The 19146-nt window shown below is 40.3% G+C and overlaps 2 protein-coding genes across 2 annotated transcripts in view; both read right to left on the minus strand.

The window, feature by feature from the left end:
• Positions 1 to 233: 233 nt before the first annotated feature.
• Positions 234 to 6809, minus strand: ARL6IP1 (ARL6 interacting reticulophagy regulator 1). The gene is made up of 6 exons (XM_083585426.1): positions 6622 to 6809; positions 3665 to 3798; positions 3065 to 3184; positions 2016 to 2133; positions 1343 to 1427; positions 234 to 1168 (listed from the first exon to the last, which is right to left on the minus strand). The coding sequence occupies exons 1-6, from the start codon at positions 6655 to 6657 to the stop codon at positions 1050 to 1052; spliced, it is 612 nt and encodes a 203-aa protein (XP_083441552.1). The 5' UTR covers positions 6658 to 6809; the 3' UTR covers positions 234 to 1049.
• Positions 6810 to 8704: 1895 nt separating this feature from the next.
• SMG1 (SMG1 nonsense mediated mRNA decay associated PI3K related kinase) overlaps positions 8705 to 19146 on the minus strand; it is a 70174-nt gene continuing 59732 nt past the window's right edge. The window contains exons 55-62 of the mRNA XM_083584843.1: positions 18638 to 18790; positions 17712 to 17891; positions 16473 to 16700; positions 15578 to 15789; positions 14813 to 14919; positions 12361 to 12540; positions 12155 to 12261; positions 8705 to 11126 (exon numbers count right to left, since the gene is read on the minus strand). Coding sequence (XP_083440969.1) covers positions 11049 to 11126; positions 12155 to 12261; positions 12361 to 12540; positions 14813 to 14919; positions 15578 to 15789; positions 16473 to 16700; positions 17712 to 17891; positions 18638 to 18790 — 1245 coding nt within the window. The 3' untranslated portion in view covers positions 8705 to 11048. The remainder of the gene's footprint in view (positions 11127 to 12154; positions 12262 to 12360; positions 12541 to 14812; positions 14920 to 15577; positions 15790 to 16472; positions 16701 to 17711; positions 17892 to 18637; positions 18791 to 19146) is intronic.

Here is a 19146-nt window from a genome sequence, read left to right on the forward strand (position 1 = left end):
TACTGCCAACACAGTTATGGCCTTTCGGGCTTCACTATAGGCAATATATCACAAGAGCAACTTAAAAACTTTGTCCTTTTGAGACACATTTACAAAAAATGTGTACTGAATTACAGTGTTTAACAGAAAACTGAAAGGTTGGGAACTTAGAATGAAAAGCAGCTACCATCTATAAGGCAGTAATGTAAGCAGATCTCATTTTGTCAAAAAAGATAATAATGAAACAAAAAAAGTTTCAAGATTTCTCAAGTCTATATTTTCAAACATAAGATAACACTGTTCATCAATTTACAATTAAGACAGAAATTTGCCTGTTAAACCGAAATTTAAGATGCCTATCATTTTAACAGGTTACAAACTTTTACTTAAGAAATGTGTAGTAAAAACAAAATAGCATTAAGAAAACACAAATAACTCCAGAGACTTGTTGGCAAGACAGACGCATCACGTATTTTCAACATGATTTTATATAAGACCATATTTTTAAAAAACTACAGACATGTTTCACAACACCAAAACTAGAGCTATTTAAATAATAGAAGCAATGAAGTTGACTGTCTGTGCATCCTGACTTAAGTTTTTCATTCAGTTTCAGTGCAATTAAGTTGCATTGCAGAGCTACAACTGGGATTCAGAGTTTAGGAGCTTTGTTTATTCAAATCACCTGTCACCTACAACATTGTACGTTTAGCAATTTAATCTAGAGGGCATTTTGAAGTAAATCTAGACAGTCCAGAGGGTCCTTAAAATGCTCAAGAGGAATGGAAAATGTTACCCAGTTCACCACCACCAGTTGTTATTGATCAGTCTTATTACAGTATTGAAGTTGCTAGTCACACTTACTGTAAGAATAACTGTCCACGTTAGAAGACTATTAGTGTGTGACTGAGGGACCATACAGTTCCTGTTTAAACAGCACAAGAAGGGCCCTTATTAAAATCAAAAAGCGATGACTGAAATAAGCACTTCTATACTATTAAGCACACAATAATTCATTGAATTGTTCCCAGAACACAATTATACTATAGAGTGAATTAGCAAGCAATGTTTCATTCGTTTTTCTTCTCCTTTTGCTTCAGGAGTTTGTTGACCTCCCTTTTTGCCATTCCAGCATATTTTGAAATTATTCCGTGCTTGTTTAACCCAGGAAACAACAAGAAGCAGCTCACTAGGGGAGTAAAGAAGAAGTTATCACCAACTATGTTCATTTGCAAATTCATCCCCCATACCGACTCATCTAATTTATGTTGCAATCGCTTCATTACAGGCATCCCAACTACAAATATCTCCCCCATTCTCTATTGTGGAAAAACACAGCAATATATTATTCTGCACCACTTACCAATAAGGTAGGTGAGGAAGAGGTTATGAACTTGCTGTCCTATCCAAGCAATCACAGCTAAGGAACAGAGCATTGTCATGAAGTACTAGAAGAGAAATAAGAATGGTAGTAGTCCTTAAAAGTAAGTTATGAAGGCATGATAGTTACCTCTCCAAGTACTTTCCCTGCTGCTATTAAAAGCAGCATTATTGATTTAGCATGGATTCTGAATGAGTGAACAAACAAACACACTTAGCAGTATATCTCATTCACTTCAGTGGAAATTTATTTCAAGCAAGTAGGTTTTAGGAGCTTAGCTTAGATTGTTATTGGCTTGCTGGATGCATTAGGACGATGTTATAAATTGCAGACAGGAATATATTCGCATACCACTACAATAACTGTCCTAGAGACTATGAAGCAAAAAAACAACCACAAAGTGCCTGAAACAAAAGTGGGGGAGGGGGAGAGAGTCAAATACTCAAATCAAGATACCATAAAAAGCTCTGATCAGATGGTGTGTGCACTTACTAAAGCATTTTAGGTAAGAAAAAGGGATTTTCATTTAAAAAACAAATATACATGCCAGTCACCAAAAGCATTTGTTTTTGTATATGTAAGGCAGAATGGATTTATAAAGCAACATCCAATTTGCAATAAGGATGAAACATTTTCAGAGAAGCACATATATTACCATTTTAGGCTTTTCCTCCTTAAATGTGAAAAGACGTTTCCACCAACCAACAATTCCGCGCCGTGTTTTTACCAGGTTGCTACAAATTTCATGGAACCGCTGCTGTTGTTCAGTAGTCCTTTAAAGAAATTATTTTGAACAAAACTCTTGATATTATGGTCTCGCCTCCACTTTAGAAACTGCACATGAGCAACCATTATCATCTCGACCTCCCGCCACCCAGTTCAAAATCTGATGCCATTTTAATGTCCCATTCATATATGTACAATATATATTTCTTTGATTCTCTACTATAAGTATTCACTGTTAGGGTGATCAACAAATCCAAGAATGAGAAGATCATATATATTTTAATGGACTAAAACTTGCATTAATTTGCAGTTGACATGTGTTCTGAATGACCAGATATTATGAAGAATTTACCATTAACTGCAAATCTGTGTCCTATTCAGCAAATCACCATTTCCAGCAAAGAGGTTCTTCAGCTGTCTCAAAACTTTCAGTTAGATGGCAACATCTTTATATATATTTACACCCCAAGAATCCATGACAGCCAGTTGTTTAAAGGCTACAGCTCTGTTTTTAGTCTACTATCAATGTGCATGGTGCTGTAGAGAGTAACATAAGGGGGACGGGAACAGGAGGAAAAGATAGGTTCCTGCCTCAATGACCTTGCAGTCTAAACATAATTATACAAGCAAAGGTATCAAACAGAAAAAAGAGACAACTGAGCCTTTAATATACAGAGATATTGTTGTTCTAGGTCAGGCATAGGCAAACGGTCCTCCAGATGTTTTGGGACTACAACTCTCATCATCCCTAGCAAAAAGGACCAGTGGTCAGGGATGATGGGAACTGTAGTCCCAAAACATCTGGAGGGCCGAGTTTGCCTATGCCTGCTCTAGGTAGTAGAACAACACTAGGTATGTCAGAACACTAGGTAGAATGATTTTTGTTCAGGACTGATGCACATAGTTAACACTGAATATATGTTGGTTCAATTCTATTCTTGCTAAATGTTATACTTAAGGGACTGTCAAACAACATACCATTTACTGGAGCCAAAAATTCTAGGAGCAAGAGCAGGTACAAGGTAGTCAGCCAAACAAAGCAGCATAACAAAGCAAGAAACACCTGAAAGAACAGATGGGTCCAAGTAGTAGATCATCCTGTTGGGGCAAGAAAAATGTTGTTATCTAGCGGCAAAACATTTAACAATGTGATTAAAGGAGGTGTGGAGAAGAAGTAGCCTCCAAATTTTATTTTGAAGTACCCAACTCCCATCAGCCCCAGCCAACATAGCCAGTGGTTGAGAAATAATGCTTCAGTTTAGTTTCTGCAATGGCATAATCACCAATGGGAGAGTAGGTTGGAAGGAGAGAGAAAATGAAGTTTGGAAGGAATAAAAAGTTGTTGCTCTTCCCTATCTTTTCCAATTAATAGGCCCTTCTATGAAATAAAATGACTAGGAATGCCCCCAAGTTTGAAAATATATTTGGTTTTTTTATAGCAGCATTGTTTTTCCAGCTGCATAAAACTTCCCATGTACTTTTTACAGCAGAGCAGTACTGAGAACTTCAGAAAAGTAACTACTAGCTTAACTGTCTTTAGCATTATTATTTTTTGTAACATTCTCTCAAATAACTTACAGAAAGATGAAGGAAACTACAGCAATCATAGCAGGTGGAAACCATGGTTTTTCCCAACGAAGGATTTTGTCTGTCACCAGAATCACTTCACCCCATCCTTGCAACTGCTCTTCCAAGCTAGCTGTCTCTGCAGCCTGTGAATAAAAGCATTTTAACATATGTAATTGCCCCAGGCAGAAAAATGCTTACACAATGCATATGCTTCATTGGACATGTAGGCTATCTTATGTTAGACAATATAACAGCTTTATCCTTACTTTGCTTTACAGAATATAACTCAAGTTTTTTATGTCTGCATCCTCTTAACTGGTTCTTTTAATTTGAAGCCATATGTCTATCATGCAACAAAATATCTGGTTACTCCCAGCTAGGAGAACAGTGCCATATTCATAGGATATATTTCTACAAACTGAAACTTCAATCCAGAGTTCCCATGAGCAGAACAGGATGCTCTGGCTAGAGCAAAAGGGTTGTGGATGCAATTTACACCAATTCTTCCTTCCTCCTTTAGCCAATGAAAAGCTGCTCTAGAGGTTTGGGGATTCATTAAGGTCAGAGGGGAAAGGGGAAATTGGCAGAAATTGTCTTTCCCACATTCCTCAAGCGGGAACCTCTTCCAGAACCACAATGACAACTCTAGATCTGGTAGTTAAGATTTTTCATAACAAAGAGCTATTCTACCTGCCATTTATTGTTATGGCACCATCTTGTGAAAACTGTGCTCCAGGACCTTATTTTGAGACTTGTTCTGATTCCAGCTTGGATATTAGGATAAAATTTATCTGGCTTATGGAGAACCCAAATCTTATGATCATGAACTTGGGCAGCATGAGAAAGTAACTAAATACGAACAAAATATTTGAAATTAAACTGTTTTTACATTATTTATTATCCTAACAGTGTTAAATGCTATGCAAGGTTCTATGTGCAAAACTGGATTCACCAATATTTTAATTCACTCTGAATAACTGTTACTTTCGACATCCTACACAGCTGTGTTTTGTACTGATTGCTGTCTCAGCCCAGGACCATAAACTGAAGACTTGTGAATAGTACGTAGGTGAAACTTTCATAATGAACTATGAAGGGGGGAGGGGGAGAGACCTGCCACTGAGGTCTACACACTGTATAAAACTCCTGCTAGTCTAGCATGTTTAATGCTTCCTTATTTTGAATTCTAATTTCTGTTCTTCAGTTTCTGTCCATTTCCTAACACGGCCTTCTAGATCAGCAAAATATAGGGAGTTCTAGCCAATAAATTTTGTTTCTAAACATTTCTCTCTTCCCCTGAAGCTTAGATCTAGTGATTCAGTCACAAGACAAACTAAACTGTTGTTCTGCCTGGGTTAAAATCTCTCCTTGCCCATCAAGTTCACTCAGTTATATTGGCCCATTTATGCGCACACAGCCTCAGTGGCTGCACAGGGCCGTTATAAAACAGGGGGAAACTCATGTGCACTGTCTTCAACTCAAAAAGTAGGGTATACCAAGCATATGACATAGTGAGAAATGTAGCAGATAACACTGTGGATACAAGTGATCTGCATTTCAAACTCAAAGAAAAGGCACACACAGTATCTGCACTCCTCTGTTCATCAACCATAATGCTCAATGCTGTGCATCTGACTTTCAACCACCTATCCCTGAAGCGCTGCAGCTCCTTTGACAGCCTAAACAAAGCACCCTGCTTATTTCTGCTCTTATTAGCATAAGCAGGCTGGCCAGGTGTGTCTCTAATACTACAAAGGAAGATGACATAGCAGAGTCCTACTGGAGAAACAGGAAAATGAAACCTGATCTTTTCCAAGATGGCTTGCCTAGAATAATTTTTTATGTATTATTTGGTGGGAAGAAAAGCCTGCATCCCTACCCATTTGTAAGAAGGCTATTTTGCCTTTCAGCTCTGCAATTCTGATCCCATGTTCCTACAAAACACTACTACTGCCTCGGCCAGCTTCTAAAACCTTGTACATCAGCAAAATATAATGGGTTCTCTCCTGATTTTGGATCCTTCCACAGCTTTCAAAAGGCAAAATTTGAGGTGACATATTTACCTTGGAATAAACCCAATTTACTCAGGCCTTCATTCTGAGTAAACATGACTAGACCGTGGGGTGTTATTTAAGTTCCAGAAGGACAGTTTCATACAGCCAACACACAAACAACCTTGGGGCACCTTTAAGGCTTATGGTGGCAGAAGCTTCACAGGCTAAAACCCCATTAATCAAACGCACAAAATGTTATTATCCATCCGTATGTGTGTGTATATATAAACACACACACACACATATCTATTTACACACAGGTGAGTGTTAATACAAATATACACATACTGATAGGTAACAACGTGTGTGTGAAAGAAGACATTCATACGCACACCATCAAACAACCACTTCGTGCATCCGACGAAGCAGCCTTCAGTCCACAAAAGCTTCTGCCATCAAAAATCTGCGGGTCTTAGAATCGCAGAATTGTGGCGTCGGAAGGGGCCCGAGGGTCATCCAGCCCAACCCCCTGCATTGCAGTAAGCTAAGTCTTGAAAAGCGCCATAAGATTATTTGGTGTGCCTGTTATACTTTCGAAGTTTCCTCACTTCGCTCCTTGAAGCCCCCTCTACTCTATGAAGCAGTTCGCAGCCTCCACCCATCAAAGAAAGAGTTGCACAAATGACACAAACCTCCCACTCCCCCCACTTTAAAATAACGCAGAATAGGAATGGCGGGGCTGGGAGAGGGGGTGAAGAGGCCGCTATGGCAGCCTCGCAAGACGTGCATGGAGACAGAAGAGCCAGCCCCTCCCTCTTCCTGCGTAAAAACAAGCGCCCCTCCGCAAATGCTCCTCGCAGGATACAGCCCAAGGAAGCACCCCCGCTTCCTTCCTTCTCACTTCTTGAGGGAAGTGAGGGCCTCAACTCGCCCCCCGCCCACCCAAAGTGCTTCGCCTCAGCGCTCACCCACCAGCTGGTTGGTGCTCCTATTGTCGCCCTCCGCCATTTTGTGTGGCCCAGACAGCTGCTTTCTTCTCTCCCACCCCTCGCAAACCGTCACGGCTTAAGCCCCGCCTCCTCCGCCTAGCCTTCCAGGCCACGCCCCCTTCCGAAGCAACACCTCCTTTCTGCTTCCCCGTCGGCCTCGCGAGCGAGAACGCTTCGCCGCCTCGCCCACCTTCCCCTATTATGAGCTCGGCGGCCCCGCCCATCCCGCCTCCCCGACGCTTTCCATTGGATAAAGACCATCTCACTCCCCTAACCAGCGCCCTCTCATTTGCCCCTCTGCCCGTTCGCCTTTGAATTTGGACCAATCAGCTCCCTCCTCCTGCTCGTCATGACTTCGGGCGCGTGAGGGCGAGAAACGTCGCGTTGTTCCCTTGACGTCCCGCAGCAGAAACCGTTTAACGGGTTTTTGGAGGGGGATTCCGGAGTGGGGTGGGGGTGGGGAAGGACTGCTTAGCGCCTTTCCAAATAGAAGCAAACTGGCCCCTTATTGGGGGGGGGGGTTGTGGGAGTTGTTCCCACAGGTTTTCCCAGCTGGATAAATGAGTCTTTGCCATGAGTGTCTATTTTATGCATTACTTATTACATTTCTTATTTTTCCTCAAAGGAGCTCGAGGTGGCCTATGTGGGTTCTCCCTCTCCCTATTTACAACAACCCTGTGAGGTAGGCTAGGCGAAGAACCAGGGACTGGCCTGAGGTCACCCAGTGAGTTCCACAGCTGAGCAAGCCAAGTCCGAGCAGAGCCAGGGCCTGAGGTGTTGGTGCTGAGCAGGCCCTCTGGAAGTACCTGTATGAATCAAAATATGAATCAAACGAGGCTTGCAGTTTGGAAGTGACAGGAGAGTGAGTGAGAAGGGATGTGGAAAGGGCTGGTAGTCTTTACCTCTCCAGGCTAGAGAGAAGGAAGTGATGGAGAGAGATCCAGGTGACAGCTGGGAGGGAAGGGTCCCACAAATGAATGGTGTGGCAACCATCCAGTGCTTGCAATTGTGGTGAGCCTCTAGAATGCCTTTCCAGAATATTCTCTTTCTCTCACACACATATTTTATATACTACCATTTGTTTCTGTGTTGGGTATTAGTTTGATCCTAAACCTATGCTTTCCCCATTTCTGTAACCTACTATATGTTGGTAAACTGAATTGCTATACTTAAAAAAAGAAAAGGAAAAAAAGACCAGGAATAATATAGTACATTCAACTTGTTTGATTCAAAAGCCCTACATTTTCTGGATAAAAGGGGCAAGCCTGAACAACAGCAGGAGACAGACTGCAAAGTCTAGGTGGATTTGTCTGGGAGTCCAACTAATGCAAAAACCTGCATCCTAACAAAGGTGATTTTAAACTCATTTCTCCCCCAACAGCTTCCAACACTCCTCTGAATAACTCACTGCAGTTTCAAATATAGTGAAGGCTGAAGATGAAAAGGGGCAGGTTCTGATGTTCCCATTTGGAGGGGGGGGGGAGCAGCAGAGAGGAGCAAATCTTGTGTGGTTAGGAATTCCTAAGTCCAATGAATCAATGTGAACTATCACAATAACGTCCAATTAGATTCTGCAGGATGTTGCAGTTCTTAATTCTCCGTGCATCCCCTTGAAGAGCTCATGCTCGAAATGCATCAAAGTATATATAAAAAAAGTTTCATTACACACAGAACCAACCTACTAAAATATATTCCCTGCCTGATTCAGTCAAAGCAAACCATGGGAGGCCCCTGCTTTGGTATGCACTTCATTTTTTCCACTCTGTGCTGTCAGTGATTTGCTGCCAATAACATGGTGCCCTCCAGATGTTGCACAATGGTTGCTTAAATGTGCAACAATAACTTTTGCTTTAGACACATTTGTGTGGATTATATGCATGACAGGCAACAAGCTGCAGCTTTCAAATCTATTCCTTGTGCTGATTCCCCTCTGTGAAAGAGGTGGTAACCTTTCCCACAATTGCAGAGGTTACACATGCTTGGTACCACGATCACTGCACACTGCAAGTTAGAGATCTAGAACTTTGAATGTTACTGCAGTAAAGAAAAGAATGCCACACAGGGAATGAAGAATACAAATAGATTTTTGAGCTTTATTACATTATGCAGTAAAGACCCCCGTCTCCATACACATTTCTGGATAGTGTGGTATAATAATACATGAATCACAAGCGCAGCAGCCTGCCCTGACCCCTGGTTCCCAAAGAAAAGAAAAACATGTTACCATCTTATCCCAATCGTATTTGGATACAGACTGCTCGTTAAGGGTGTTTCGTACAAGGAAAATAAAGGTACACTCACCAAATGCTTGGATTTTGCCTTAACTGAATTTTACTGAAAAGCAAACCTCTCACTCTTGCAATGCTAAGAGCGAAGTTCCAGAATACTGAGTTTGAATTCATTTACTCACAAGCATTAGTAAATAGGCAGTGCACATGACATGTCTAGGGCAGGTAATTAAAAGGTGAGATAGCTAGCGCCTATGTGGAAGACTGATACCAGTATCAAGTCACTTCTGTATCAGATATTCTGAGGAAGTCAAAACAATTTTTCCACATTATAAAAATGCTGGAATAATTAGCTTCTTCTTGTGCTGGACCTTAATATATATTTGATAGCAACTCTTCAAAACAAAGGCCAAAGCTCAAACTCCGATAAATAGGCTGCATCAATTTAAAAAATTAACTGTTGGAAAGGTTTTTAAAATCCTTAAGAGACTAAAGAGGAAGTGATGGGAACATTTGATTTGTCCTCATTTAACGGCTTTCAAAGCAAATTAAATAAGTTCACATAGCCCCACATGTTCAATTTGGAAGTTTAGATTCAAGCGGTGCCTATCAAAACATGACACCGATTAGTGATAACTGAGTTAAGAAGCAGCCTGTTCTTTCCTAAAGCAAAGTTAAAACAAGCTCCTAAGGTAATGATTTTAGTGAGCAGGCAAGTAAAACACTGAGGACATATGGAAACAGACTGATTTAAAGTGCCGTTTTAATAGCAACTTTTGTCACACCCATAGTTCAAAAGTGCAAGGTAGGTTTAGGAAAACTTGCTGAGAAATTCACAACTGAACACCACCTATTGGAAGTCATATGGAAATGTAACTTCACACAAATCTTTATACAATTTCGCTTGAACAAAAAAAGAGATAGTCCACTTTAGCTTTGTATTTATGTCTATCTTTAAATTCCCGGATTGAACTGAAACACTATACATTTACAAGTGTAAATCAAAATTTGAAATGAATCAAACAGCATAAAACTACCTCCACTAGAACTTGACTTTATTGATTTTCTGTCATCAACAATGTAAAAGAGTCTACTTAGATATTCTAATCATTTTTAAGGTAAAGATTACATTGGAGTACCTACGTTTACAAAAGAAACTACAGCAAAATCACAGTAGAATGTGTTTTGGAGGAAAAGGTTTGAACTACAAAAAGGAGTGTACACTGCAAGCAGAGGGAGGTGCACATGAAAACCAAATGCCTGTTAGATTCATTACTTTGAAATGCACAGTGAATTTGGGGAAACTGTACATGATAGAATCACAAAAAATCACTTTAAAAGAACCAAAACTCCAACCATTTGCGTTTGATCAGCCAACACAAAAGATTTGCTTAAATGTTCAGCGTTCCCTGTGCTTTTGGAAAATTTGGTTTGCAAAAAACAAAGAAGAAATGATTAATTTGACTGAACAGTGAAATTACAAGGATTGAAATAAAAACATATTAGAAATACATCTAAAGAACAAGAATAAACCAGAAGTGGGAAAGAACTTAAAAAAAAGACACAAAGGCTCTCTCTTCTCAAAGAGGTTCTTCCAACACAGCTGACATGCAGCTCTTTGCATTTTCAGTCCATTTCTGAAGTTCATTCTCATGTAGCATTTATTTATTCATTTTTTGCACAAACTGGTCAACTCAACCAGCACTGTTGCCAAGCAACAAGAGCGACTCAAGAAACTCAATCTCTCAAATCTTCCTTTGCTGCGATTTCTTCACGGCCCCCTTTTTTCGGTTTCGGTTTCTCCTGGATTGTTCACAGGGTCAGGTGGAACTGGGTTCCAAATCACTCTGCGGTATGTAGCATTCCCAATTTCCTTTCTGCAGCTATGTTTCCCCCTGACACGATTGCAGTTCTTCTGTAGCAGAAAGACAGCCGTGTTGTTCAGGCGGTGAGCTTTCACCCTTGACCCTGGGGGTTCCAGGCCATTGTGTTTAGCGTATCCCTGAGTGCAGCTACTCTGCAGGACTCACTTCCCAGTGCACCGAGATTGCCTAGGTTTCCTCACATTAAGCCCCAGAAAGGCATCACCACCGACTGTGGTGCTGCTATGGATGCCTGAGGCCGAGTTGATTCTGCTGGATGTCTGACCTCGCTGAACCAGACTGACCTGCTATCTTCCTGTTCATACCCAGGCTGTCCAACCTTCATACAGCTGAGCCAAGTTATCTAGATTAGTTGCTTCCTTAATCACATAGTCAACCTAAGAAATTGCAATGTAAAATAAGTTAGGGCTTTGGATTTTGTACATTCAGAGAACTTCAAGACCACCTTTATTAGCATGTTCAGCAGCAACTTTGTCCACCATTACTTATCAACAGTTTACGTTAGAGTTTTAGGAAGACCAAGGTTTACTCCTTTAACATTTATAGTCCATGTACACAGCAGACACTACTAAAAACTGTAAGTGGCCAGGTTCTGACCTAGGACCAAACCATGTGTTGTTTACATGAATGAGCTGGCAAGAGCCTCAGGACCTAGGATAGCTCAGTGGGTAGAGCATATGACCCTTAATCTCAGGGTTTTGTGTTCAAGCCCCACGTTGGGCAAAATATTCCTGCATTGCAGGGGGAGTTGGACTAGATGACCCTTGGGGTCCCTTCCAACTGTACGATTCTATTATTGTGCATGTGCAAAGGAATAAGATTTAAGGCTGCCATTATTGTGCCTGAACTCGGCAAGTGGTAGTTTGTTAAAACCATAGGTTTTTGTTTAACAAGCCAGAATATCCAACCTGGATCCCAGCTTGATATCCTGCCTTGTTAGACTGATTTGAACAAAACACACATACCTTGTTTGGATACAACCAGCTATGGTTAAAATATGTAACAACCAACCATTTTTGCATGTCTAAAACAAGCCAGCAAGTCTCCATAGGTTATGAAAAATTCCCATTATTTTTGCAAGCCAAAAGACAGTTTAGCAATGAAATGTTTAATGTACTGCCAGCCATGACATGACTTGCATATGGTTGTCTTCAAATGGCATGGACTAAGCAGAAAGGAAGCAAGAGGGCACACTAGTCTGCCAAGTGATTTAAGGTATGTAGGAGTGAAGTTTCAAGGAAAAATGATGCTTATACGAATAAACTTTTCCCACTGAACATCCAGCAACATATTAGAGCACATTTAAAAATATTCTCATTCTCTCACACACACACCCACACACTCCATAAACTTAAATGTTAAAATCATCTGAAGGGAAGGGAACAAGTTTTGCTCCTCAAATTACCTGTTCAGCAACGGACATTCTCCTGTTGGGATCCAAGTCCCGGCCCTCTAACTTGGCTTTGACACGTTTCCACACACTTACTGCATATGAATTCCGCTCTTGCACAGCTTCAAAAACAAAAACAAAAACACCAAGTCCATGCAAATCTTAATGTGTTGCTCATTACAAAGCCTATCTTTCTACATAAATTTAATATTGCTATTTACCTTTTCCTGTTTTGGGGTCCCTGATGGCTTTTTTAGGACTAGAAACAACACTCTTTCCAGCGCCTGTAATTACCCCCGGTGGAGTATCTGCTGATGGTGCAAGGGTTTTCTGAATTAACTTTCTTGTATTCTGCGACATGACCTCTGGCTGAGTTTTCTGCCCCGTATTGCTGCGGACCGCTGTCAACAAATGAAAATGAAATATTTAAAACGCTATAAAAAGGAACCAAGTAAGTTTTATTCATAATCAAAAAGAAAAATGCTTTGTTTTACAACAAAACCAAACATGCCTACAAAACAAAACATATAATGCACTGGCAAAAGACACTGATTTCAGGCCTCCTGCCCACACAGTGATTGGGTGCACAGGCAAAGTTAAACCAAAGATTGGCTTAATAAGATTTGCATGACCTACGTGTGCGTCCATGGAGCTCCTTTATGCAGTAAACCTGCAACTTATGCATATTTAACTTGTGCATATTTATCTTATGCACATTTAACTTGTGCATATTCACCCTTACATGCAGAGCAAAAAAATTAAAAGGGGACAGGGTTCTGGGGAAAATGATTTTGGCAACACTGCCCACTACTGAGCCCAATGGGTTTTGATTATACGTGATTTTGGCTTTAGGTGCGATCCCTGAAATGTAGCTCCCACATGAGTTGCAAGCTTACTGTAGTAGTTTACCTGCTCCCTTGACATGAATGGCAGAACAAGTCAGAATTCAGCACCAAAAGCTATGATTTATGGCTTCAAAATGAAGTCAATATATGATGTTTGATTGTTTGATTTCATTTCCAACAATTGTAGACCACTTTTCTCCATTGTGTGGTCAAAATGTTGTTGTCAACACAAAAAAATAAAACACAGTATGTAAAGCAATAAAACACAATTAAAATTATCTTAGATTCAACAACAGTATACTACAAAACAAAACTGCAATCAACAGCAGGTTTAACCAAGTCCACCATAAGCCTGGATTAACAAGTTGTTGTAAGTAGGTGACAGAAGCTGAAAAACATGGTCATCTGTGCTTCTAGGACAGTGGAGGGGAACCATTGGCCTGCAAGCCAAATTAGGCCCACCAAGCCTCAGAGGCTGGCCCACCAGGCTATTTTGGCCTAACCACACCCATCCTTCCTGAGCCTGATGTCACATGACCATGCAAAACTGTGGCCAGGCTAAGGGAAGGGACAAAGCGCAATGGCCGAATAGATACAAAAAGGTTAAAGGTTCCATCCCTAGTATCTCCAGTTAGGATAGGAAAGAACCCATATCCAGAAGTCCTGGAGAGCCATGGCCAGCCACTGATTGGGGGCAAAATGGAACTGCACAGGGCCCTGAATCTCAGCTACCTCGAGGCTGAGCAGAAGTCACCCAATGCTACTCTCTGGAAACTGCCTGCAGGTATGAGCAGAACCACTGTATCACCATGGCCCCAATCCACCAAACAATTCCAAGAGGATACTTCCAAGAGGATACAATAATTGATGGTATCAAAAGCCAGCAATTAAAAAGAACCAACAAAGTTGGACCTGCCCTGTCTCTCTTCCATCAACCAAAGCAGTCTAATGCTGAAGCCTGACTGAAATGGATCATGATAATTCAAATAGTTTTTTTTAAATAAAAAAAGCCTTTCAACAGGTCAAGCAAGCTACATGAAGAATTCAGTTTTTACGTTTCCATTCCTTGCTGAAATGAGAGTATGTATGTCACTCATATGTACTGTAGTTCTTAACAACCTAAGCTGCAGTGGAACCTACATCACCACATCTTTCTTGAGATTTGAACCCTAACAAGGTTGGGATACCAGGTTTCCCCCTTTATGCAAGATGTGTCATTTCAGAGATGCTCAGCAAACCAAAATGTTTATGGAGAGCCATCTCTTTCTTGACAAGTATCCATATGGTACCTGAATATGGATGGAAGTCCTGTAAACAGAGTTTTAGAATTTGCTACAGCATCTTTGCATTGGGTATCAATTTGTTTTTTATCTTTATTTTAATGCTAATTTATATACCTTACCAATAAAATCACTTGTTGGTTAGATGCCTTAAGCTAGTAAAATTCTGCAAGAGCCTTATATGGAAAACATATTAATAGTATAAATATTACTTCTGCTCATGGGTGGGTAGTTCCTAGTAGACTTGGAAGGTCTTCAACTAGCAAGTAGGAGGCAGTCATTAAGTCATTTACCCAAGGAGTCCCTATCTCAGAATGATGAATGCTAACGGAAATGAGTAGTACTCTTTGGTAAGCAGAGTTTAGTCAGGTTCTCTGGTAAGTCTGCATGAAGACAGGTGGTTTAACTCCTTGACATTTGTCTTTTTGAAGATAATGAAGAAATTTAGCAAGTAGACTGCTCTACTACATCTAGAAGGAGAACGATGACAACATCTACATTCAAGCTCAGTGACAGAGAAATTAGATTCAATGTATTCCATCTTTTACCTGCAGCAAATGTTGGTTGACATGTAGCAACAGATGTTGGACTTGAGCATTCATTTGGCGTATCCGTGATTAAGGGAGATGCAAAACTCACTAGATTATTGTAGACACTAGGAAAAATAAGGAAAATGATCAATATTAATCTTGACACATGACCTATCTGGAAATCAAAAAACAGAAAGCCTGTGTAAGAATGTTAGATAATTCAAAAGTATTTTGGCACAGTTTGAGAAAGTTTAGATGTTTAGACTCTGTAGATGATGCATTACAATATTAGGGGATCCTGTCAGTTTTTGTGAGGCTAAAAAAAATAATTAGTAGGTTTTCAAGAATAAGAAAATACATAAGCTGAGGAAGTTATGTGTTGAATAAAGTATGCTGATACAACTGTATCACACTATTATACTTTCCTCAGCCAGCAAACAAGCATACACAGAACCACATAACAAATAAACAAACTGACTGAAACGCAACTAAATCCCTCCCTCCTAACAATAGACCCTTTGATTCCAAGTGTCATAAGAATGTCATTTCTGTGCTTCTAATAACTATAATCTATCCATTATATCAGGCATAGGCAAACTCGGCCCTCCAAATGTTTTGGAACTACAACTCCCACCATCCCTGACCACTGGTCCTGTTAGCTAGGGATGATTGGAATTGTAGAGCCAAAACATCTGGAGGGCTGAGTTTACGTATGCCTGCATTATATTCTTTGTTTTTAACCAAATATGCAAATTTACAAGAATTCAGAGAATGTCTGCTTACCTTTGACTCTGGGTTCTCAGTTCTTTCAGGGTGGGAGTAATTTCTTGCAGCATTTCAGTATGTTCTTGACTGCGAACCTGACCCATGGCCTGAACTAATGTAAACAGAACTGTCTGAATATTGTCTTGCCATAACTTATATTCACCCAAGAACTGTCTAACACTATTCTCATAGGGAACATCTTCACCATCTGCCAGCGCTGCTTCTTCATCCTGTAATAAAGTAACATTTATTATGACTTCACTATTGGAAACAGAAGCTTGGAAAAATGATAGTTTTTATCCACTATTTATCCGCCTCCCCATAGATAGATAAACTTTATTTGCATTAGCCAACGGCCGTAGCAAGCAATATATACAATTAAAAAACAACAACAATGGATAAAAAGGACCATCAAATGACCAAGCCCATCGTTCAAATAGTGGCCGTTAATCTCACTGCACCCTCGATAAACCTAGCAACCTTTGCTGTTGTCTGATCATTCTGATCTGATAACAGGAAAAACAATGTGGCCTCAGATGGGTGGCCTGGGATGTTAAGTAGGAGTGGGGTGATGATCTCATTCCTCAGGTCTTTATAAAGGGGGCAAGACAGGAGAACATGAGCCACTGTTTCCAGATTGCCATCTCCACAGGGGGAGAGTCGCTTCTCAGTTGGAATCCTTTGGTATCTGCCCTCAAGTATGGCAGAGGGCATCACATCCAATCTGGCCAATGTGAAGCCATGTCTGTATTTTGGGATGGTTAATTTATACAAATATGGTGCCAGGGAGTCAAACTGGGGGGGGGGGAGGCATACCAAGGGCAGCGTAACTCCCCATAGCTTCAGAAAGTATTCCATGAACATCAAAATGTTTTCTGTTCTATTCCCCCACCAATGAATAATTGGGCATTACCTTTGCCATGGCTTTCAGCAAGTGCTTGACATCCCCAAGTTGCCTGTTGTGTCCAGTGAGCACAGTTTTAATACTATCAACCAGATTCTGAATGGTTTCGCACACAGTTTCTATTTGTTGCTCTCTCTCTATTTGCACAGTCCTCTGGGTAGACGTGTCCTGCGTCAGTTGCTTATGAGCCAAAAGAAGCCATTCTGTGCTACCAATAGGATGGTCGAGATTGGTGCCCTGTAACAAAACAAGTTTCCAAATGCCAGTCAAGCTACTGAAACTCATCTCCAAGCGAGGCCAGATCAGTTCCCCATTGAGCTATGAAACTTAGAGGCTTTGAGCAAATTACTGTTTGCCAATCTAAACTCTCTGTTCTTCTGAAGCTAAGAAAGATAATTTAGTGCATAGTACCCTGATCCTCTTTGCTTAATGAGGCAAATAAAATCAATACATGTATTAAAGTCAGATTGCAAGACACTTGCTGCCAACCCCCATCCCAATTATAATCTTAAATGAGCACAGGCATTTTGAGGTGTGTGTTGTTACTATAATTTGCAATGGCTCAGTTCAGACTTCAAAGCAAACAGTGACTAAAACAATGCCATGATTTATCATGAAAGCTGAATTGATACATTGGCTGGCAAGTCAGCACCAGAAACTATTTACAAATCAAGGTGTGCAAGAAGTTTAGCACGGTATCTGTACTGACAAGCTATAGTAAAAGTATTTGCTTCACTCCCAGAGATCACTGTGCCTAGAGATGGGAGTGATGAGCAGACAGAAAACGAACACCACTGAGCAGTAAACAACCACTGTTTGCCTGTAAATTTGCAAGCTCAAGACCATGATCTGTATTCTACACACAACATGGTTTGGCATGTCGGAGTTGAGAAAGATGATCCTGTTAACACACATTAGTCCAACCACTTTTTTAATACTCATGCACTTCCTCCTTGCTTTCCTCATACAGGCAATTTGATGGTTGTTGGTTTTTGCAACAAAACTATGTTTTGTGAGAAGTCAGAATTTTCCAGTTCTCATTTGGAAGGAAGCTATGGCTTTCATAAACCACAGTTTGCCTGAACTAGGAAATGAGAGGGAGAATCAGAACCCTCAAAGAGAAGGGGGAGAGTGACAGTGTACAGTTCTTACAACCTAACATGATTTGGTATTATATGTAAAAGAAGTCAATGCACTTTTTCCTGCCCACTGCACCCCACCCATTGTGTGTGTGCGTCTTACACTCACCACTCTGTGAAGTAAACGAAGCTCCAGTTCAGAAACTGAGCTGTTAAACTGTGAAGCAAAGGAACACATTTGCTGGCAACGTTTGACAAGTTCAAACAAGGCAGTGTCTAGGTTTAAGGCTTCCGCCGTTCTGGTACGCAAGCTTTCAAAATGAATGATGTTGCTACAGAGGAAAGTAACCTGAAAGACAAGGCACAGAGAGAAAAGGCTCATAACATTCACACACAGCTTAAGCTTCTAGATTTTATTTTCAAAAAATGCATTGAAAGGCCGCCAGAGAGGAAACTGACTACTTTATTTAAAACATATTCTAGTGCTTTTCTGCAGTCACACCCAATTAAATATATATATGTACCTGGAGAATTACAATTTTTGTTGAATTATTCAAAATTTAGCCCACCAGGACCAACAAAATATTCTGAGGTCTGAAACTTGATTTCCACTTTGAAGTAGCAATTTAAAATCTAGGTTTTAAGCTGTCCTGTATAAATTTTATATTATTACAATGGGCCGAGAAATTATGGGACCAAAGATTAAACAAAGCCTAAACTGAAATGATCAAGAATCACTATGGAGTTATGATATATATTATACTATCAAGAGATGTAGCTACAAATTAAGGTCAAAGCCAAATAACTAAGATAATGATGTCAAATGTGATTAAAATGCAACTCCATTCAAAGTATCACGAAGAAATGTGACAATATGTACTGCTAGATGGTTACGACACACACAAATAACTAAATCCCAAACAGCCCTTTGTATTTTGGGACCTCGTTAGTATTCACTCCAAAATAGCTCCCCACATATGGCAAATGCTTTTCTCCTTAAGCCTGATCCCATCTGATAAATTTTTTTTGCTCTCTTATACACAGTTTGTTAGTGAAAATCAACTCAAACTCATCACATCATGCTATTTGTAGTACCTGGCTGGCTCTCTGACTTTCCTTAAGGACAAGATTTCTTCTTTCAGATATTGTGGCATCAAAATCTTGAAGAACTGGTGCTAATGCTGGATTAGCGCCTCCTGCCCACTTCAAACGCTGCTCAATACTTGCTTCAAGTGCTGCCAGCTTTTCCTGAGATTGTTGATAGAATGAAAATCAAAAGCATTAAATCTTACAATTTTTGCTTATACCTGGGGCCTGAACAGATGCAATTACTTAACTACTATTATAACAAGGGCAAGGAATCCAACATATTCAGTTCTGGCAACCAGCAGGGCAAACTAGGACGGTATATATCCCAACCAACAAAATTATCTTTTCAAAATGTGCCTCTATGCAGTATCAGTATCCATGTATTGAAGAGAGAAGGCTTGTGACATATACATATTTCCACATACCCAGCCACTAGCTGACTGGATGACACTGCAACCTGGGACAACAAAAATATACAAAATTCTAGAGACTCTCCAAAAGCGGTACATAAGATA

This window comes from Podarcis filfolensis, assembly GCF_964270895.1.
Source record: "Podarcis filfolensis genome assembly, chromosome: 14".
Classification (NCBI taxonomy): domain Eukaryota; kingdom Metazoa; phylum Chordata; class Lepidosauria; order Squamata; family Lacertidae; genus Podarcis; species Podarcis filfolensis.